Source organism: Ctenopharyngodon idella, chromosome 23, assembly GCF_019924925.1.
Source record: "Ctenopharyngodon idella isolate HZGC_01 chromosome 23, HZGC01, whole genome shotgun sequence".
In the NCBI taxonomy this organism is placed as follows: domain Eukaryota; kingdom Metazoa; phylum Chordata; class Actinopteri; order Cypriniformes; family Xenocyprididae; genus Ctenopharyngodon; species Ctenopharyngodon idella.
Genome location: NC_067242.1, coordinates 1,520,201 through 1,544,070, shown reverse-complemented (window position 1 = coordinate 1,544,070; position 23,870 = coordinate 1,520,201). Strand labels below are relative to the sequence as shown.

Sequence of the window (23,870 nt, the reverse complement as noted above, 5' to 3'; positions counted from 1 at the left end):
AAGTCAGTTTGACACTTCGATGACTCATTTCCAAATGAGCTGCTTCAGTTGCTTGATTCTGTTCAGCAGTGTTCATCTGTTTCTGTACTCTCAATATCACCATGAACCATGGTTAGAGGAATAACCGTGAACGCACATGTATCTATCTACCATCAGTCATCCAGTTTGTCAAAGATTGCCTGCACTGTATGAAATAACTATTCAGTTATGTGTGTGTTATTCATATTTCTTTCTAAAGCTACTTTTTGTAATGTCTATTTAATGCTTTACACAATAATGACTTCAAATTATCTTTTGGGGGTAATTTCTTAGTCAAAATTGATGTGCAATTAAATTGCGATTAATTAGATTAATTAATCGCCAAGTCATGTAATTAATTTATTTAAAAATTTTCATTGCTTGACAGCCCTTTATATTATATTATATTATATTATATTATATTATATTATATTATGAAAAATCATACAAAAATGTTATTGCACAAATGCATTTAAATAAAAAGAACAATTCTTCTATTTTGCATACTGGCCTATATATCTTACAGGTTTTATTTTTTTATTTATTTATTTTTAATTGCTTCGGTGCAGTTTTCACAAGCAAGTGTTATATTTTCAAAACTCTTAGTACTAATATCAGTACTAATAACAGATCATCAAAAGTGCACTTTTTTCAAACATTTCAGCATATTTTCAATTGTGTTAGCACAATATACAAAATCACAAAGTATCCTTTTCACGACACAAAATAAGTAATCTATATAAATAATCGGTAACACTTTCTATGAAGCACATGCTTATAATGATTTATAGCCACATTTATACTTATTTATAAATAAGTATTACTATTCTATAAATATATTTATAAAGACTCATTAAGATTTATACTGCATTATAAGAACAGTTATAGATAGATTTATATTATTTTTATAATTACTTATAAGCCATGCCTTTGCTTTTTCAATGTGCATGCTCATAAGTCATTATACACTGATTTATAAATGATCACATATAAAATAGTTCCAGAGACACTTGTTTGCTGTATCAACTAGTTATTATGTCTGTAATGCCTAAAGTTTGCATTAGAGGTAATGAATGGTAATTTTGATTTGTTAAAATCTATATCTCCTCAGCCATTTGCATGGAATTGCTTATAGCAGTTTGGAATTATACTTTAAAAATATTGCTGCAGTGTTTTGCTAGTATGTAACATTAAAAATATATACTTTTTTTTTCAACTGTTTGTATTAATGATTTCTGTTTTTTTATTTCATTACAGGAATTGTTGTTCATTAGTTACATTTACAAGTAAGCAACTTAAAATGTAAAATGAGCACATATTCGTGATTTGTTAATTCGTGATTTCCTTGATTTAGGAAAATTGCATCCTATGTTTTCACTTTACTTAAAGCCAACAATGATGCATTTATAGAGATTAGTAACTATTATTACTCACAATAAGTATTTATAAGAACACAACACGGCTATTAATAACAATATATTCACTAATTTGACAAATAAATCTGAATAAAAATGTATTGTAACTATAATATAACATTATAGCAATGCAAGCTGCATCTTTATAAATACATTCATGGAACCATACGACAGGCTATTTAATACTTATAAATCAGTGTATAATGAATTATGAACATGCATTGAAAAGAAAAATGCATGAGTTATAAGTAATTATAAAAATAATATAAATGTAACTATAACTGTTCTTATAATGTGGTATGAGTCTTAATAAGCCTTTATAAATATGCTTATAAAATAGTAATACTTGCTGATAAATAAGTATAAATGAAGCTATAATTCATTATAAGCATGGTCTTCATAGAAAGTGTTACCAAATAATCTAATCAGTGCTTCATCAGTGCTTGCCATTGTAGAACTGATAGCATGACTAGATTCAGTTCTCCTTAGCATCCACATCTTCCTTTCATACAAATGTTGTTGTTTTTTTGTTTTTTTGTTTTTTTGTGGATGTAGTTTGCCTTTGTCTTAGTGGAAACTGAGCACCAAGGCTAAGGGTTTTAAAAGCGCTCTGAACATTATTCTAATGTAAATAAGCAGTGTAACTGACAACCTTACCTTCATCTCACCTGGGAGAATAATCAAACCTTACATGAGGCTCTTTATAAGGGAACCCCCGCCCCAGATTTGGTGTCTCATTTACAACATTGGGTTATTTCCATTGACGGAAAGGACTTCCTTTGATTGCATGGGTCATTGGATATGGTCCATTTGACCCCTGTAGACTCAAGTTCAGGCTCATTTACATTGATGGGGTGGGTTAACACTGGATGTAGAAGATCTTTGTGTTGGTAAAAATGCTTCTCTTAAAACAAGAAAAACAAACTTAAATATAGCAAAAAATGTCCTAAAATCAAATACCAGTGGTATATGCACAAACAAAAAGTAATTCTTGAAACTACACTGTTAAAAGCAATATGTTATATCTACTCCATAAAATTTTGGCAACATATTACAAGAAATATTATTAATTAAATTCAACAAAAAGAATTGAGTTAGAATTAATCAAAATAATTCCTTAAATGTCAACCATTTAAAACAAGTAAAATTTAAGTAAAATTTAAACAAAAATATCTGAATAACAGAAAGACATCAAAGATGAATTAAACTCTTTATTTTTTTTTATTGCCAACATTGAAGACACCTGACGATCACAAGTAGAATCAAGGAAAGCGAAACACATGAATTAACAGAGGTTAACAGAGGTTGTAGTTTATTTTATTGAAAATGTTTGGTTATCACCATTATGGAGATCAGTGTTTCATTTAGTAGTTCAGTTTGACTCTTTGCTTTTTATGTCAGTTTGTGGTTTTTGTAATGGTGTTTGCTAATTTTACACATTTTAAATGGTTGAATTTTAAGGAATAATTTGATTAATTCTAACTCAATTCTTATATGTTGAATTTAATTAATAATATCGCTTGTAAAGTGTTGCCACAATTTTGAGTAGATAGAGCGTATTACTTTTTACAGTGTAGAATAAATATGTAAGCACTGAAATATAAAACAATAAAATAGAAAAGATAACCTTGATTTAAGCATTTCTCCATTTTTAGTGGCTAGATATTTATGCTAATTCAATCATTCAGGCATTATGGAATTATTCAATAATTAAGGCAAATGTTTTTGCATAATTTGTATTTAAATAAATACAAATTATGCAAAAACATTTGCCTTTTGAGTATAAACCAATTTGTATTTCTTGAAACACAAATTCATTTTTCCTAAAACAAGATTTTTCTTGATGTTCATCTACATATAACTGTTCATATAGTGGACTTCACTGGGGTTCAACGGGTTGAAGGTCCAAATGTCAGTTTCAGTGCAGCTTCAAAGAGCTCTACATGATCCCAGACAAGCAATAAGGGTCTTATCTAGTGAAATGATCGGTCATTTTCTAAAAAAAAAAAAAAACGTATATACTTTAAATGCTTGTCTTGCACTGCTCTGCGATGCGTCACGCATTATGTAATCATGTTGGAAAGGTCACGCGTGACGTAAGCGGAAGTACCGATCCAGTGTTTACAAAGCGAACATACAAAGATTAAGTCAAACACCCTTTACAAAAAAAAATAAAGCATCGATGTCGGACGATTTTGAAGTTGGAGGAGAAAATGAGATGGAGTTTTTTGTCTCAACCGCGGTACTTCCGCCTACGTCGCGCATGACCTTTCCAACGTGATTACGTAATGCGTGGATCATCACAGAGCAGTGCAAGATGAGCATTTGTGGTTAAAAAGTATCTAATTTTTTTTTTTTTTTTATATGGCCAATGGTTTCTCTGGATAAGACTCTTATTCCTCGTCTGGGATCATGTAGAGCTCTTTGAAGCTGCACTGAAACTGACATTTGGACCTTCAACCCGTTGAACCCCAGTGAAGTCCACTATATGGAGAAAAATCCTGGAATGTTTTCCTCAAAAACCTTCATTTCTTTTCGACTGATGAAAGAAAGACATGAACATCTTGAATGACATGGGGGTGAGTAAATTATCAGGAAATTTTAATTCTGAAGACGACTAATCCTTTAAGGATTAGTTAAATCATTCAATGCTGCCATAAGATTTTAATTTTGTCATTCGGCACCACAAACATTATTTTAAAGGGATGGTTCAGCCAGAAATGAAAATTCTGTCATCATTTACTCACCCTCAAGTTGTTCCAAACCTGTATGAATTTCTTTCTTCTGCTGAACACAAAAGAAGATATTTTGAAGAATGTAAATAACCAAACAGTTGACTTCCACAGTTTTTTTTTTTTTTTTTTTTTTTTTTTTTTTTTTCAGTAAATTTTTTTAGTCAATTAAGTCAATGGGTCCCATCAATATTTTGGTTACCGACATTCTTCAAAATATATATCTTCTTTAGTGTTCAGCAGTAGAAAGACATTTATACAGGTTTGGAACAATCTTAAGGGTGAGTAAATGATTTTTTCAGAATTTTCATTTTTGGCTGAACTATCCCTTTAAAATAATATGTTTGTGGTGCCGAATGACAACATTAAGATCTGATTGCAGTGTTGAGTCATTTGACCATGAGATTAGAGAAATATGTCTAACCAGCTGAGAAAAAAAAATGTATCAAGGAAAATTTGGCTTGCAATTGAGTACATTCATGTTCCTGCCATTCATAGGCCTAAATAAATTCTGTATCCTCTGCATGATGCCAAATCAACTCATATTCACACTGAGTCAATTGTGAATCCTGAATCAGTGAACATTCTCCATGCTGTGAAAGAGACACAATGCAAAAACTAGTCAAAACAATATCAGAGGCATAACATCTACAAAGCTACATAACCCAGTCATAACGTGGTCAATTCCAACATGTGATGTCAGCAATAGCAGTAGGACCATTATACCTGCTAATTCAACAAGAGTGTGTATACAGCGTCTCTTTCTTTGTCTCTCTTTCTCATAAGGTTGAGACTTCACCACCTGCTTCAGTTCTTACACAAATAATAGCTGCACCTCCTTGAGCTGTTGTCATGGCAACTGCACAAGACATCGTCAGAGGCAAGCAGAGAGATGCTATGGTACCCGGTCATTATGATGTACATGGGGAATAAACTGTGTTCTTGTGTACAACACGTCTTAATGTGACACAGCATGTGTTTGTAGCCGGCACTACCAAGTTTAGCCGAAGCTGTTTGTTTCTTACAGAACCCCCAAGGCCAATTACACAGGGTCCTATAACATCCATTAATTTTGAGAAATATGAAAGCTGTAAAGAAGTCCCAAATGTCCCTGGAAATGACCTGTGGTACAAGAAATGGCAACAATAGCCCTCGTTTCTTTATAGTATCCAGAGAGCTATCATAACCACTTGAAAAAAAAGTTTTTATTATTATTGCCAGTAAAATGTGTGTTGAAAATAACAGAATTTAATACAGAAATGTTGCTTGGTAGGTTTTGCCATTTGAATTTAGGCCAAATAACCAAAGATTTACTTGATTAAAGGATTAGTTCACTTTCGAATTCAAATTTCCTAGTAATTTACTCACCCTCATGTCATCCAAGATGTGTCTTTCTTTCTTCAGTCGAAAAGAAATGAAGGTGCAGCTTCAAAGAGCTCTACACGATCCCAGACGAAGAATAAGGGTCTTATCTAGAGAAACAATCGGCCATTTTCTAAAAAAAAAATATACAAGATATATATACTTTTTAACCACAAATGCTCATCTTGCACTGCTCTGCGATGCGCCACGCATTATGTAATCACGTTGGAAAGTGTGACGTAGACAGAGATACCGATCCAAAGCGAACATGCAAAGACTAAGTCAAACGTCCTTTACAAAAAAAGGTAAAACAACGTCGGCCGATTTTGAAGTTGGAGGAGAAAATGAGATTTCCAACATGATTACGTAATGCGTGAAGCATCGCAGAGCAGCGCAAGACGAGCATTTGTGGTTAAAAAGTATATAAGTTTGATTTTTATTTTAGAAAATGGCCGTTCGTTTCAGTAGATAAGACTCCTATTCCTCGTCTGGGATCATGTAGAGCCCTTTGAAGCTGCGCTGAAACTGACATTTGGACCTTCAACCCGTTGAACCCCAGTGAAGTCCACTATATGGAGAAAAATCCTGGAATGTTTTCCTTAAAAAAACCTTCATTTATTTTCAGCTGAAGATAGACATAAACATCTTGGATGACATGGGGCTGAGTAAATGATCAATTTGAAATCTGAAGTGAACTAATCCTTTAAATGTTTACTTTTTGCTTTGGATTCTTAGCATCGAAAGCAGTTTGCAGATTGAGATCAGACAATTAGGGGTGACTTTCTCTCTGTAACTATCAACCCTTTGTGCATTGGTTATATTACCAGTCACTTAAACTCCATTAAACCAGTCTCTTACCAATCAAAGGTATACAAGTGACACCCTGTTTGAATTCCAAGTTCTCTCACTCCCATTAACATCCCTGGATAACAAATGCAGATCAATATTAGATTTTAAACCAATATAGGACTCTGAAGTCCCACAGTGTGCACTGAATGAACTTGAGCTACTTCCAAGTTTTGGTGAAGCATATGATAAAATGTCAACAAATGCAGCTAGATCTTTTCTCAGAACTAAACTGAACCATTTTTGCAGTGATTTGTATGTTCATTTTTTATTTACTCCATTAAAATGTTATAATTATATCCTAATGTTTAGGCTTTCTTGACAAAATAAGCCTGGAACTAAGCAGCATAATTAAACGTAGCCTTTAAGATTTTGCAAAGAATTGCTTTAACATTTTATTTGGTAATGAGAAATATGCCTTACATAACATATAACACTGGCATTCATTGTGAACTTTAATGATTGTCTTTGAATTGATTCTAAAGAAATAGCATTACCTGCACTAACTGCATAACAGTTTTGATCAGTATTTTTGTTGCTCATTTTCCATTCTAATTTCTTAATTTTACATACAGCAAATGAACTGATACTCAAAAACATTCCAAACAACCTTAAGCATCCATTTAAGGGGGGAAAAAAGGGCAATGCAACGTTTGTTTTGTACAATATAAATTTTCCAGCTTTAGTTCACAGATGCTGCTGTATCAAACATCTACATTTTTCATTTAGAAAACAAACAGTGCTATTAAATGACCACAAAGAGCTATGACATTCCAGAAAGTGATTGTGAAATCTTTGATTTGAAGAAACAAATCCTCAGTTACTGAGCTGCTGCTCTGTTTCAGGTGGACATTTGAAAGCTATCTCTAGTGCAAGAACTCTGTCACAGTTTGGAGGCAGTCAATAAAGATTTACTCAGGTCTTTTGCTTCTCCAGCTGTTCTTACACGTTCATAACCCAGGATGGCCATTGCATGATGGCAGTACTCCTCTACTTGTTTTATCTGTTGAATACTCAACACTGTTCTCCACGCACTGGCCGCTTGTGTCGCGTTCCTGGCCGACACGATAAATGGCTTTGAGGAAGAGCTTGTGCCATTCGTCATGTTAAGAGCAAAAGACTCAATGTCAAGGTTGGCACTGAGATTGGCAAATTTATAAACATTCCGGAGTGTTTTGACAGGGTTATCCACCAGATCTTCATAGCGTACCGCCAGGTATTTCCCTTTCAGCCAGTCGGGCGGATTTAAGGCAGTCCTCAGGCTCCTGTACGTCCGGTCACATATCACCTCCATAGCCCCAACCGAATGGTAATCTGCACCATCTTTTTTGCTAATTTTGTGGCCGGGATCCACAAAGGGTATCCTACGGAGTTTGGGATCCCTGCTGCGGACCACCTGTAAGTTCTCACGAATCAGCCCGTGCCTGGATTTGATCCTCGAGTTGGCCACGGCTCTGGGATCTCGCACAAGATGAATCACCTTCAGATCCAGCGACGGATCCTCCATAAGAGGCGCCAAAACATTGACGTCCAAAACCCGGACTCCTTTTATGACTATAGTGTTGTACTTCAAGCATTCTTCCTCTAAGAGCCGGAGGCTTTGTGGAGGACATTTTTTGCACACTTTGTCATCCACCATCCCGACTACTTCTTTTCTATAAGCTGAGCAAAGAGGATACGAGCAGATGACTTTATTAAGTGTGGCCCCGAAAAGTCCAAGGGAGGTGAAGTTTTTGCTCCCAGGGCTATTGTACAGCTGAAAAACTGAAAGATCGCAGCGGTACAGCGAGCTCAGCATGTCCCTCGCTGCTCCCTGTAAGGACACAGCATCACCCGGGTACAGCTTCTGCCAGATGTGCCACATAGGTTCATACAAGAAGAAAACCTCTGGGTGTTGATTAAATAGCTCTCCAAAAAATGATGAACCGGACCTCCATGTGGTCAAAACATAGACAAGCTGTCTCTTCTTAGCAAGAGATGGTCTGTAAAGGAATCGGATATCTGACCTTCCCTGATACGGAGTGCTTCTCATCTGGAGATTACACTGTTGAGGTTCTTTAGTCCATCTGTAGTTAGCCAAGTTCAGCATGGTGAGAACTAACAGCAGAAAATACGCTATAAACAGTACAATTCTTTTCCTCCGCAACACTTTCATTACGATTCCAGGCTGGGTGACTATTTTTGTGGGATGATTCCGATATGTTTTGAGATTTCGGTCATAAACACCATTCTTTTCCCCTAGTGCAGACAACTGAAGTTGTAGGAACTGGTTGCTTCTCATCTGTTGAAGGATAGAGTGGCTTGAGCCACTCAATCACAGTGAATAAGCACGAACACCAACAATTCAAATGATGTTTTCATGCAAGCAAACTTTGTTCTTAATGAAAACCCAGATGTGATCTCCTCGTTTGCCGACAGATATCCAATATCCATCACATCCACCGTCCAGTCGTGTGCGTTGTTGAATGTAGCGTTACTGCAGTGCGCACATTCTCCCCTCAGTCCTCAGAAAAATATCGTTCACAATATCATATCCGTTTGTACGTCCATCAATATCGACCGTTAGAGAAATCCCTTTGCTTATAATGTTGTTCTGCAGTGACGGAGAACCACTACAGTACAGTACAGTACAGGAATCGACATTAGTAATACATTATAACCGCGTCACCGTTATGAATGCAGAATGCAGTCAATACATCCGGCGTCTTGTTTTCCAGTCGCGCGTCGTGATGCGCGTCTGTTTTAGCCGATGTGGCGTCTGTCTCCGGCTCTAACTGTACTGAACCGATTCAGTCTCGGTCCGGGGGTAATAAAGACCCTCCCCTTCTCCACAGCCAGTGGAAATAGACCGGTCCTTTCGCCACTTCAAACGCCCCCCACCACATTAAGGCAGTGAACAACAAAACGGTTGAGATGGCTGAACACAAAGTGCGGCTGTAAAGTAATTTATGTGAAGACTGCACAGTAATATCGCTTAAAATCACGGGAATCATTCAATCAATTGATTTAAAATGCAGGCACACATTTCCTTTTTTCCTAGTCATCCTTAAGGAATTTGAACAGGAGTTCAACATGAGTTTTCTTTGAGTCTTGGTCTGTTTAATATTGTTTGCTATGATCAGAACTCTATGGAATAATATATATATATATATATATATATATATATATATATATATATAAACAAAATTCCTCATCATTTTTAAATAGCACCTCTCTGTAGGGAACTAATTCAAAATTTAAATTCCATTAGGATTTTTGACTAGTGCTTCATTCTTTCATTTATTCAATTCCAAAATGTGAAAACAAATGCTATAAGTATTTTTAGGCATATAAACACAACTATAGTAAGATAATTTAACCAAGCAGAATCCATGTATCAGTTTATTTATTCTTTATTAACTGATAAAGAACCATGACTAACCACCAAATGTGAAGTAATGACACACATTGTCATGTAATATCATTACTATTAATTTAATGTCAATACAATTAAATTTCAAGTTACTTAAGCCATATTGCCTACCTAGTAAAACCTAGCAAGTATTTTTAAGCAGGTTAAGATCAGAACTAGAAATGTCAGATTCACAATTGATTTGAATCTTTTCTAATGAATCAATCAAACATTTTAACAAAACTGCTTAAGGCTGAGGCTATGTTTGGAATAGAATACTAACTAATACTAAAAATAAGCAAAATACATGAATATTTACATGAATCAAAATATGATATATAGTCCTCACAGTCCTTAGATTTAAAATTACTCAATGCTTCAATGCTTAAAAAAATGACAAACATTGTTGTGACTAGGTTGGATGTTGATTTGATAAAAGTGGCCTGAAAGTAGGTCATTTGTGCACATGCAGAAAATCTACACTGTGCTGTGCACAGGGGTTTGCTATTGCTGTGATTCATGTGAGTGACAGGTTGTCCCGCCCTCGCACCGAAAAACGCGTCATCAGAGAAGAGATGTCGCTGCAGGAGGGAGGGGACGATATTTTGATTAAAGAAAGGTGCATGGATAAATCATTTATAATAAATACTGCAGTATTCCATCCACTTTCCAAAAAAGTCAATGCCATAAAAATGCCATAGGAAAAAACATTCCTGGTGTGCATCTTGAGACAAAACATTTTAAGATATGTCAGTGTAAGTTGCTTTCAGTTAAAATGGCTGAAACATGCATTTTAGTCTGGGACTAGCTTGAGTCTTGTCTGTGAAACCAGGGGATAATCTGCAGCAACAGTAAAAGTAGTATTGTAGTATATTGTATATATTGTTGTGACATAGGCAAAATACATTTTTGGGCCACCCTAATACCCCTAACCAGTAACTTACAAACTAAACTATATATTGTCGCTGTCGGGCTGAAACCTCAAATGTCCAAAATAAAAAATAATAATAATAATATTTTTTAAATAATTAAACACTGTGTTGCTCAGACACTTGCATGTGTCGTTATTATTAACATTCCACCAAACTCAAGCTCAAATGGAGTCGGATATATGCTTTTTCCACCTGAGAACAGCCGCACCTAAAGCATCGCATTATGTTTTCATCAACTTACAGGTTATACGTTAAGTTTACTGTAGCTATGTGGGCGCTCGTTTTTTTTTTTTTGTTTGTTTGTTTTTTAGAAAATCTCAGATTAAGTGCTATGCACGGGCTATTTAAGACAATTTTGACAATGACTCGACAACCCGACAATGACACTCTGCTCCTCAAACACATAAAACATTTGCCTTTATATAGAGAGAGAGAGTTTCTCAAGGAAAAAAACGCTGTACATATTTAAACAACCAGTTCTTTATTTACGCTTGCAAACAAGCAGAGACACTCCAAACTGCACGCAGCACTTCATTCACAATAGAGACAGATTCACTCTGACTTGCTATTGTAACAGCTCTGTCCAGTGTGAGATCAGTTTCTTGTAAAAGTCTTCAGTGTTAGCTTTTTGAACAGGCTTTCGATCCATCCTCTGCATCCTTATACATCGTACCTTTGTTAGCCAATGAGTAGAAAATTCGTTGTCCACCTGTACAGAGGCAGTGAAGCAGTACAGCTGTCTGTCTTTCATCTGGCCAAGCATTACCTGCAACATCAATAACTCATAGGTAATTTTCAAAAATCCAAATCTATGTGCTGAACAGCATAGCAGGCTCACCGGGGCAAGGCAGGAGGGAAAAAATTGGGAAAGGCACATTAGCGATTGCCATCTTTTCAGTTGAAACAGCTCAAACAAGCATTTCAGTCAAGGACTAGTGAAACCGTGAAACATAAATGTATTCTGTGCCAAAGCAATGATCCACAGTTTAGCCCACATAGACTGGGTTTTGAAAAAATGACCTACGTATTGAGAAATCTGTCCAAGAGATAAGAAAAAAATAAGACAAAAAAATAAGAAAAAAAGTGTTTAAACCATGTGTTTGTATTACATGTTACGATTTTAAAACGGTGTTTATGTGGAAAGGAAATATGTATCAATGTAATGAAAGCATGAGGTCAGGTTTTAAAAGAATGACTAGCTGTGTTACAAGGGTGATCAGTCTGGAGCTTTGTAACACAAAATGTAACACTTGCGGGAGAAAAAATGTAACATGTAAATGTACACAGCAGGTTTGGCAGTCTGGAAACACCCCACCCTCAGAAGAACACTGCAAGTTTCACCATGATACTAGTCACTGTACAGTATCTTATAGGAAACCGTCGGATGTGACCATGTTCATTCCACCCACAGCTGATTCTTCAGGTAAATAGTTGTTTATAGGGAGTTTATTATATGTGAATATAAATATGATTAGAACATAAATCAAAACACTCTTTTATTACTTTTAAATGCCATTCATTGTGTACTTGTACAACTATCTTTGTGAGTACCAGTTTGAGTTGTAGACCAGCGAAATGACAAAGGGAGTAAAGTGAGGAGATTTTGATAAAGAAGTAAAAATTAGGTTAAGGTTTTGAGTAGTGATGGGTGAGGTAAGGGTAAGGAGCTAGAGATTGTATTGTGTCGATGAATGTCCTCACAAAGATAGATGTAGAAGAACGTGTATTAGGTCACATTTGCAAATTTTCACTTATTACATTATCTTATTAGTTCACAGGATAACACATCATTGTTTTTACTTTTTGCTGCTATGTCTTTGGACATCCACCTGTATGGTAATGTAAAACATTACATAAAATACACACACACACACGCACAGAGAACACTGTGAAAACTATTTGCCCCTTCCTGTTTTTTTATTATTATTTTTTTTTTTGCATATGTCACACTTAAATGATTCAGATCATCAAACAAATTTTGATATTACACAAAGATAACCCGAGTAAATACAAAATGCAGTTTTTCAATGATGATTTCATTTATTAGGCGAAAAAGCTGTCCAAACCTGCCTGGCCTTATGTGAAAAAGTAATTGCCCCCTAAACCTAATAACGGGTTGTGCCACACTTGGCGACAACAACTGCAATCAAGTGTTTGCGATAACTGAGTCTTTCACATTACTGTGGAGGAATTTTAGCCCACTCTTCTTTGCAGAATTGTTTGGTAAACAGGATCTCAATTGAATTTAAGTCTGGACTTTGATAAGAATATCCTGTAAGTTTCAGAACTGAAATCTTCCTTGTTAGTCCAATAAAAGCTTTTATTGACACCAGACCAAGCAAACGACTGATCCTGGAATGTTCCTATCATAGATAGGTGAAACCCCGCCTCCGCAGAAGAAATCAATGTCTACTTCATCATTGCAACGTTAGCCCCGCCCACTGACATGTTAGTGAGATGAGGAGGAGAGAAGAGCGATACAGGACTAAAATAACATTACCTTTCAAAGGATCCTAATGTTGGGAATATGGTTATTTATTTTCAACAATGTGAATGTCTCAATTGAGCTTTATTTATTTGTTATCGCGATTTCACTGTTAAATCAATCACATTTTGCCGCAGGCTTTGCAAACAGACTTTTACAATATGGACTCGACAGTAATGCAACAACATGTAAGTAACTGTTCATTCTAATGCCTGATCTGATATTAATGTTTCATGTACAGTCAAATGTTCTTTGTCTGTGTGTCAGTAAATCAAACCAGTGACTAAACGCTCAACTTCACATTGTTTCTCTTAGTAAGATGAAAATAATCTGACGGTGATTAAATTATATATAGAAAGAACGCTCCCTTTGCAATCGCTGGAGCTGTCAATCAAACAGAGTTTATCAGTGACTGAGTTCTGGACACGCCAAAACTCCCGTCCAGGAGCTGATGCTCGGACATTCTCCTTCAGGATTTTCTGGTACAGCGCAGAGTTCATGGTTCCATCAATTATGGCAAGTCGTCCAGGTCCTGAAGCTACAAAGAAGCCCCAGACCATCATACTACCACCACCATGAAATGCTGTGTTAGTTTTACGCCAGATGTAACGGGACACAGACCTTCCTAAAAGGTCAACTTTTGTCTCATCCGTCCACAGAATATTTGCCCAAAAGTCTTGCGGGAAATCAAGATGTTTTTGGCAAATGTGAGACGAGCGATTCTGTTCTTTTCGGTCATGGTCAGCAGTGGCTTCTGTCTTGGAACTCTCCCATGGATGCCATTTGTGCCTAGTCTCTTTTTTTATTGTTGAATTATGAACACTGACCTTAACTGAGGCAAAAGAGAGACCTGCAGTTCTTTATATTTAACTTTTTTTTTTTTTTTTTTTTTTTTAGAAATTACCTTCCCATAGGGCCAGGCAGGTTTGGACAGCTTTTTTCTATTATTAAATGAAATAATTTAAAAACCTGAGTAAATACAAAATGCAGTTATCTTTGTGTAATATTAAAATTTGTTTGATGATTTGAATCATTTAAGTGTGACAATGCAAAAAATAAGAAAATCGGACCGGGGGCAAATACTTTTTCACAGCGCTGTATTTTTTATTTTTTTTTACAAACTACTTCGAAACACAGGTTGAAGATCCAAACGCAGCTTTATTGAGGATAATCCACAGTTGTAATCCACAGAACAGGCATAGGGTCAAAACCACAGGGCAAACAATCCAGGTAACAAAAGAGTCCAAAACAGGCAAGGACAAGGAAATCCAGGGAGACAGGCAGAAGAGCAAAACCATAACACACATACCAGAAATAAGTGCTCAGAATTGCAGTGTAACAAAAACAAGACATTTCAAAGAGTGAATGAACAAACATGGCTTATATTGGCAAGCATAAATGAGTTAATCACACACAGGTGGAAGTAATCAGACCATAATGAGACCAGGCAATGGGTTATTAGCAATGTAGTTCATGATGAGATAGCAAAGGAGACGGGAGGAGTGCCCTCTGGTGGAGATCATGGGCACTCAGCTGGCAGATGTTTGCATCTCTTCTCGTTTTGTTTAATACATTTGTCTATTATTTAATCCTCAAACCTTCTGATAACACACATGACAAACAGTATTACATATGGATTTTATGTCAATTACATAAGATAGGTGTAGCCAGTATTACTGTAACATCTTTAATTCAGCAACAAGACTGGTTTGAAATATGTATATTGCATTATTTGCTACTGTATTTAATGATTAAAATGTTTTGTTCTGATGATTAAACCAAATGTTACATTTTGCTCATTACATATTACAATGATATTGTGTTTTGAAACAATGATTACGTGGAAAGAAAATATACTGTAATGCAAGCATGAGATCAGGTTTTGAAAGAATGACTATCTGTGTTAGTGTGATCAGTTTGGATTTTTGTGCTAAGAGTTATAATATGGATCAAAATATATTTATTTATATTGCATATTTATTTGTGTAAAAATAAATAATAAAAAAGATTTGATTGAGGTAGAGGTACACTACTCCTGTTTTATTCTGCTTCAAATAAAGAAAAGTCTATCTTTAACTTCAATGTTAGTAATGTTAACAGTCTCGTATAGTCAGACCTTTGACTGACAGCAGAAGGTCAGGATCTTTTTGTAGCTTATTCCAGCCAAAAACCCACTTAGACAGGTAGAGCCGCTTGACTGACATGTAAAATAATCAGTCACAGTTAGTTTTGTTCATACGTGCCGTTTAAGGAAGAGGATATCAGAGATATGTTAAACTAGTGTGGAAAAAGCTCATTTAAATAACTGAAGCAATCTCAAAGAAAGCTCAGAGTATCTTTCAAATATTTGACACCTCTAACCTTGCAAACTTGGGCCTACTATGCACATACTGTACATCACAACAACTATACTCCAAATTGTAGAAATATATAAGTTGCACAACACTGCTCTACAGCGGCCAAACACAGTAACTACACCAACACTGGAACTGAGAAAAATATCTTCAAAGTTACTTGATATAGGGGTGAATTCAGGTTGATTAGGACACTTTTTGCTATTGAGATGACTGGGGGGAAGTGTCCCAATCAACCTGAATTCACCCCTATATATATTGGTTTGACAGCCAGACCTTTCTGCCACAAAACAAAAAATAAACTTAGATAACTGATTTGACAGTGGCCCTTTGCTATCTGTAAAAATTAACTTGAGGAGACTTCATCTTTACAAAATACATAAGACACAATACATGGAAATCTATGCACAATTTTGTAACACACAAACACACACGGCAGGGTCTCCAGCTCAACAGAAAAGACCAACCTCAATACCTCACTGATGAAAGACAATCTCATGGCTGGCCAACACTGAGGAAATTGGTTTGCAGTGTTGGGGGTAATGCATTAAATAATTGAATTACTTTTTTTATGTAATAATTAAAGTAACGTATTACTTTTAAAACATAAATATTTACACACAAATATTTGAGGGTGTTTTTTTTTTTTTTTTTTTTTAAGTAATGTACATTGCTTTTCAATTAATAAATCAAGTAATTAATTTGCTTAAACATTTTTTAAACTACTGAATTAAAATTCTCTCTTTTCTCCATAATGTAGTAACACAGGAACAGACAAGTACAAAAGTAACAAAACACATTGCCTTCAACTTTCAATAAAAAGAGTTGGTAATAAAACCCATAACGTCAAGGGATCTTTTGTATGGCATACATAGCTCTAGGGGTCAGAATATAATAATATTCTAAATGTGTTATTAAAAGAAAATGTAGGTGTGTGTTATACAGGATATTGTTGAGTACAATACTGTGTTGAACACTTGCAAAAGAGATTGAGCTTCAGCCAGGTGAGAAAAAGGACTGTAACATAATTAATATTGTAATGCATTACTTAAAAGTAACTTTATCCAACACTGTTGGTTTGTGATCATACAACACTAACATTTAAATATAAATTGATTTCTTGGTCATCTTTCAGACTTTATGGAGATTCCTGGAGAGCGGTCGTCAGATACGACAATTCCAGCCCCCCGTTCCTATATGTGAGAAAGGAAAACAGATACAAACAAGTTCCTCGTCTGTAATTTCCATTCTTGACATGGGAATCAGTGAAGAGGAGTGGGAAAGGCTACAGAAGGCTCTGGACTGGCCCGGTCCAGATCAAGAAATCACTCAGCTGAATCAGAGCACAAGTCCAGTCCACTCAACATTCTCTATTGTGGGACTCAAGGAGAGTTACAAAGTGGGAGAAAAGATCTCCGTTACCATCACAGCCAGAGACCACAACAAGAACCTGAAAAGATATGGAGGAGATTTCTTTAAAGCAAAACTATCCAATTCAAAGCTAAAGGTGTGTTTGTTTGTTTAATATATGTGTATATATATATATATATATATATATATATATATATATATATATATATATATATATATATATATATATATAAAAAAAACACAGTTTTCTGCATTACTCTTTAACCTTCTCCATTCTTCTTGAAGGCGAGTGTGTACGGGGAGGTTGTGGATCACCGTAATGGGACTTACTCTGTTGCTCTTCTTCTGCCCTGGGAAGGTCAGGCACAAGTTTATGTGCGTCTAGAGCACTCCAGTGAGGTTGTGCAGATTCTTAAAAAATACAGGGAGTCCTCATTCCCACGCAGCCACTATAATGGCCACTTTGAAGGGCCAGGACCCAATAAAACCAGGATCAGTGAAGTAGTACAATGTAATCTTAAGTGGGGTGCAGATGGAAGTTGGAGGAAAGGCGACTGCTGCTGTGAGTATAAGGATATAAAAACAGGGACGGTGTGGCAGTGTGAGAGACCGAAGAAACTTTCTTGTGACAACCTGGTTCATCACTCAAGAGGAGGTTTGGAAGACCCGTTAAATCCTCTTGAGAAGCAAATTTTCACAAAGTAAGTGGGAAAGAATTCAAAATGGGGATTCAAAATTACAGAGGAATTGTAAAACTAGAAAAACTGCAGAAAATGTATTATTATTATTTATTTATTTATTTATTTTTCTCCACAGGACATTAACAAATGTTGCTATTACTGGAGACACACACATCATTAATGTCCTTCCCAACCCTGCAGGCATTGGTATGTTCACATATCAACACTGATATAATCTAAAATCAAATATAGTTAGTTTCAAGAGAATTAAGAATTTGCTTAACTACAGCACAGTCTCTTCAAGTAAATGTTTCTTTGCTTTAGGTACAATGGAGAGATGTAGACGCATGACGACACCAGTTCCTGCAGGGTTCTATCTGAAAGATGTCTGGAACTCTTTTGTTTGCAACACCGGGCAGTTCAGTTCTGCACAAATGGGAAATTGTCTTAAAAACAAGATTGTCTACTTGATGGGAGACTCTACCACAAGGCAGTGGTTTGAGTATTTTGAAAGAAAAGTGCCAGGCAGGTTTTTCAACGGAATAAATGACATTAATTTTAAAAAATATTCTCATGTTATTTAAGATTTTGTCATGAAAGTAATATAACTGAAATACATATGAATTAATTAATTAGCATACAGAGGCCCCAGAAAGTATTTAGACACTTAATCAACAAATGCATGAATTTCTTGGCATTACATCAAAATATTGAACCAAGTGACAAAACATTTCTTTAAAACAAGTCTTAAAGATCTCACACTTTAAAATTACACTGTATTTTTTCCTCACTGCAAAATGTAATTTCAAAAATGGTTCATAAATGCAGCATTTGTTTGCATCTAATGCAATAGCGAAATGAAAATTCTGTCATTTACTCACCCTCATGTCATTGCAGACTTGTAGGACTGGCCTTCTTTTGTGGAACACAAAAGAAGATTTTGTAAACTTCTTTTCATACATTTGGATCCCATTAGTCTTGCAGAGCCAGACCTTCAGACTGACGGCAGAAGGTCTGGACTCTATCGCAGCTTTCATTGGCCAAGGACGGATGATGCATGGATGCATTTTTGGGGGGCTTCAAAATCATGCCCCCTATTCACTACCATCATAAAGCTTGGAAGAGCCAGGATATTTTTTAAATATATCTCTGATTGTGTTTATCTGAAAGGTAGGCTTGAGGGTGAGTAAATCATGGGATAATTTTCATTTTTGGTTGAACTATCCCTTTAAGTGCCCATATACTTTAGGGGGCTGCTGTGTACAATAAAAGCTGTTTAATTAATTAAGGAATGAGTTTAATGTAAGTTTTACTTATCTTTGTTAGGCTTACAAAGAATGGACCTCCACACTCCTCGTACCGGTGGACCCCTGATGGCTGTAGAGTTGGAAAATAATATCATTGTTCACTGGAGGCCACACGGTGTTCCTTTACGGTTTACTAAAACGTCCATTACTGACCTGCATTATATCGGCAATGATATTGATGAAATAGCTGGTGGTCCTCATGCAGTCGTTGTCTTTACAATCTTTGCCCACTTGGTGTTTCACCCAATAACATTTTATGTGCATGAAGTGGCCAAAATCCGTCAGTCTGTAGTTGCTCTGCTGAGTCGTGCACCAGAGACTACCGTCATCATCAAGTCTGGAAACACTGCAGGAGTAAAGGTACAACTGCTCATTTTCCAGTCCTTCTTTGTTTTCAGTAGTTTTCTGTCTTGTATTCGTAATATGAAAAAATGGTCACCATTCACTGGACATTCTGCTATAAATAACTTTTTTTGTTCAATAAAAGAGACAAATATAGACCTCAGTAGAAAACATGAGGAAATGTAGATTAATCTTTTTTTTTTTTTTTTTTTTTAATTAACAATTAATTTTTATTTTTTTTTTTTATTTTTTTTTTTCAATTAGATAGGCCTACAAAGTCAAAGTTCAATGTCAGGTATAACAGGTAACAGACAAAAATTGAAGTAACCTACTCAGCACTATTTCTGGTAGACAATACAAACAATGTAGTTTGCCTAAACCAACTAAGTTAATATTAATGCTTATAGTATTGTTTTGTTTTTGTTTTTTACTGATCTGTGTTTTTCCAGAATATTTTTCAAAGTGACTGGTATGCAATGCAGCTGAACACGGTGATGCAGGAGATGTTCAGAGATATTGATGGAGTAATCTACTTCGATGTCTGGCAGATGACTTCCTGTCACTATCTACGTGAAAATATTCACCCAGGTCCTGTTATCATTGCTAATGAGATCCAAATGTTACTCTCATATGTCTGTCCTGTCTGACAAAACCCCAAAGAATAACATTTACCTTGCTTCATCGTCATCATCTACAATGCACATACAGTGAGACAATGTACATACAAACAAACTTGAACAAAATGTTAACAAATACCCTTATGAATAATGCATAATGTAATATCTAGAACATTTTTTAAAAAATTAATTGGTTACACTTTATTTTAAGGTGTTCGCGGTAGTCATATTATACATTTAAGTACTGAGTAATAATAATTAACTACATGTACTTAGTATAGGGTTAAGGTTTGGTTTAGGGTTAGTTGCATGTAATTAAGCACAGTTTATAGTAATTACTATATTAACTACATGTAACATGTAACAAGGACACTAAAATAAAGTGTTAACATGAATTGTATTATAAAAACAAAACATAACTTATGTGAATAAAATCATGATCATGTGTCAACTGTTTTGTCTGTCTCCATTCATTTAGTCTGTACAGTAAATACCTTTTAAACTAATTTTTTTTTTTTTTAAGCATACCACAAACACAGTCTTGAAGTGCAAATATGATCATTTGTATGTAGTAGAACAGTTAAAAACATGGTTTAACCCTTGTGCGGTGTTGAAAACCCTATCACACTCATGGTGTTTCCGGTCAAAAATGACCGGCCTGCAAAAAATTGCTTATAAATTTCTTGTTATGCTACCTTATCACCAAATATTGGATTCAATCTTTTTGTCAACTTGTTATTTGTGGATAAATTTGCCAATTTTGCACAGAATATGAAAAAAAAAAATGCACTGTTTGTCACACTAGTGTGCTTTAATGTTTAAACAGGAAATTTGATTTGAAATTGTTTTACTTTGTTTTTATTACAAAATGGCACAAAATCACACTTGTGGTGCTCCCGGTCAAAAATGACCGACCTGCAGAAAAATAAATTATAAATTACTTGTTAGCCTATTTTATTACCAAATATTGGATTCAATCTTTTTGTCAACTTTTTTTCTTTAAATTAGGACAAGTTTTGTATTTATTTTTGAATCATTGATTGATCGTAGGCCTCATTGATCTGAGCCTCACTGATTTGAGGATAAAGTTCATCTCTGTGCAAAAGAAAGCTTGTAATACTCAAAATGGTTTGTTTGTGTACATGAACGTGTGTGTGTGTGTGTGTGTGTGTGTGTGTGTGTGTGTGTGTGTGTGTGGATGCACGAGTATGCATGTATGCACACATGCAGAAGTCTGAGGCCTTTATTTTTTCTCGCCCACATGTATATATGTGAACATGAACATGATGAACACAACTCCTAAACACTAATTGATTCTCTAAATTTCTACTCCCCCATTCATTTTTCAATGGGCGGTCATTTTTCACCAATATCAGCTCAGATCAATGAGGCCTACGATCAATCAGTTTCAAAAATAAATACAAAACCTGTCCTAATTTTAAAAAAAACAAGTTGACAAAAAGATTGAATCCAATATTTGGTGATAAAATAGCGTAACTAGTGATTTATAATCTATTTTTGTAGGTCGGTCATTTTTGATCAGGAACACCACAAGTGTGACTTTATGCCTTTTTGTAATAAATAAAAACCAAACTAAAAACATTTCAAACACATTTCCTGCTTAAACATTAAAGTACACTAGTGTGATAAACAATGCAATTTTTTTATATATTTTTTGTAAAACTGATAAAATTATCCACAAACACTTTTTTTTTTTTCCACTCAAAAAAAAAAAAAAAAAAGAGAAGTAGTTATACCCTGTGTGAACAAAGTCACGAAGTTTCAGTCCAATGCAATAACATTAACTAGTATTTTCGGGAAAAAGAAAATCTTTTCCAGGTCAAAATGACCTGAACACCACATGAACATACCGACATGACTATACTATAAGTTGTCCATGTCCCGTAAGACCTACATTTTATTTGGATAGGCATAAGTGATATGAATTAACATAAAATTAAAGTAAATAAATAAATAAAGATAACTCATGTTTGGTGCAAAATGTAATAAACAAAATTGATGAAGAATTTGATGGTTATAGGGAACATAAAAAGAAGATGTTCTAAAAGATAAGAAAGTGAGTGGCTAGCAAAGACCAGGATAAACGTGAAAGATCAAGCCATAACCAGGGGAAAGAACAATCTGGATTACATTTGCAGTACCGAGCTGGAAAGCCTCTATTATTGAATAATTTATTTACCAGCTTCTTGTGTCATCAGAGCTGAATGAACCTTACCTTTCTCTGTGTTTTCTGGACCTATCTCAGCTTAGTGTTTCCTATAGTATCTGGCCGTAAGTATCACGGATAAATTGACTCACTTTTAGGTGACATCATTCTTTTCACATTTCAGAGGACCCAAAGAAAAAGAGGCAAACTTTGAAACGTTGGACCACTTGCAGTCATAAAGTCATGGTCACCAGCGCTGTCAGCTGCAAACACTACATTTCCCATCCTCCCTCCTTCTGTTCACCTGCACTCACTTCACAATCACCACACCTGTCTGGGATTATCCTCATCAGCACCTCTCATTATCTCACCCTTCATAAGCAGTCACCCTCAACATCACATTGTCTGGTCTCGTTGTTACCTACTGCTACTACTTACCTGCCCTGAGATCATCGTCAGTCTTCATCTGTTTTCTGTCTTCTTCGTCAAGCAAAAAATTCCAATCTGCAGACGAAGAAAGACGGTTCAGTTCAAGCTAAGTTGTCTCAAACTATCACTGAGTGCACTGCCTTACCTGCTGCCATCGATTAACATGCTGAACCTGTAAATAAATGACTGTGTGTGTGTGTGGAAGTTACCTGTGTTGTCTCCATCTGTCTGCTAACAGAAGACCAGATAAAAAACAATGACAACCAAAACAGTGCTATGAACCTTTTCCTCACTCCTAACGTTTCAACGAATCCCGACTTTTAACCAGAATGGACTCAGTGGGAGATATTCTGTGTTCTATCTTTCCAAAATGGCCAGGCAATTGAAGCCTAAATGGAGGAATTCCTGCAGTATAGCCATCTTTCAACCTGGACTGACCACCAGTTAATGGATTTGTTTTGGAGTGGGTTGGATCCACACATTGCCCCATGGATACCAGTAGGTGATTCCAGCTACAATCTTGAATGCTATTTTGATATGGTGCTTCAGTCCGTTCCAGTGGGGAAATTCACCAGTCTGTTCCCATGAGGGAAATTCCAGCGCCCGTTCCGGGCTCGTGGGCTGGAGCGGACTCTAGAGCAGACTTGGGGACTGGAGCCTTCTCTAGGCTCTCAACGAGGAAGGGGGTCGCCTCTGGACTCGGGACGAGGAAGGGGGTCGCCTCTGGACTCTGGACTGTTCTGGGCTCTGACCAGAAGTCGATCAGCCAGAAGTCCTCCCTTAACTCTGGAGAAGCCTTAGGCATGGCAGCCATTTTGGCCGAGGGCTCAGGCGTAGCGGCGGCCATCTTGACCGAGGGCTCAGGCGTGGCGGCGGCCATCTTGACCAAGTGCTCAGGTGTGTCGGCAGCCATCTTGACCGAGGGCTCAGGTGTGGCGGCGGCCATCTTGACCGAGTGCTCAGGTGTGGCGGCGGCCATCTTGACCGAGGGCTCAGGTGTGTCGGCGGCCATCTTGACCGAGGGCTCAGGTGTGGCGGCGGCCATCTTAGGACGAGGGCTCAGGAGTGGCGGCCATCTTAGGACGAGGCTCAGGAGTGGCGGCCATCTCAGTAGTATACTAGTATGCAGTTCCGAATTCCGCGTTTGACACCGCAGCGTGTGAGCTTAGAATAGACAGACTGTTATCATTTGTTGGTGTGGACGCATAGTTATCGTTATAGTTATCTTTATAGTTATCGTTCTTGGTGTGAACAGGCCTTAAGGCTATAATTTAGTAGAAAATAACTCCACATGATGTTTCTCTGTCTTTGTCATTCACTCTGATGCATTGACTGTGTGCTGTCCACTGCACTGTAAAATATTAAATCTTGAATATATATATATATATATATATATATATATAATCACAACTTTTCACAAAT

General features: G+C 36.1%; 2 protein-coding genes across 2 annotated transcripts; one reads left to right on the top strand and one right to left on the bottom strand.

Annotated features, from left to right (window-relative positions):
• Positions 1-2,631: 2,631 nt before the first annotated feature.
• chst2b (carbohydrate (N-acetylglucosamine-6-O) sulfotransferase 2b) lies at positions 2,632-9,272 on the bottom strand. Its single transcript, XM_051881977.1, has one exon. The coding sequence runs from the start codon at positions 8,652-8,654 to the stop codon at positions 7,257-7,259; it is 1,398 nt and encodes a 465-aa protein (XP_051737937.1). The 5' UTR covers positions 8,655-9,272; the 3' UTR covers positions 2,632-7,256.
• A 3,044-nt stretch (positions 9,273-12,316) lies between these two features.
• On the top strand, positions 12,317-20,464 carry LOC127505962 (NXPE family member 3-like). The gene is made up of 7 exons (XM_051881982.1): positions 12,317-12,532; positions 16,671-17,042; positions 17,192-17,607; positions 17,723-17,793; positions 17,911-18,111; positions 18,913-19,253; positions 19,685-20,464. The coding sequence occupies exons 1-7, from the start codon at positions 12,530-12,532 to the stop codon at positions 19,880-19,882; spliced, it is 1,602 nt and encodes a 533-aa protein (XP_051737942.1). The 5' UTR covers positions 12,317-12,529; the 3' UTR covers positions 19,883-20,464.
• Positions 20,465-23,870: the final 3,406 nt, after the last annotated feature.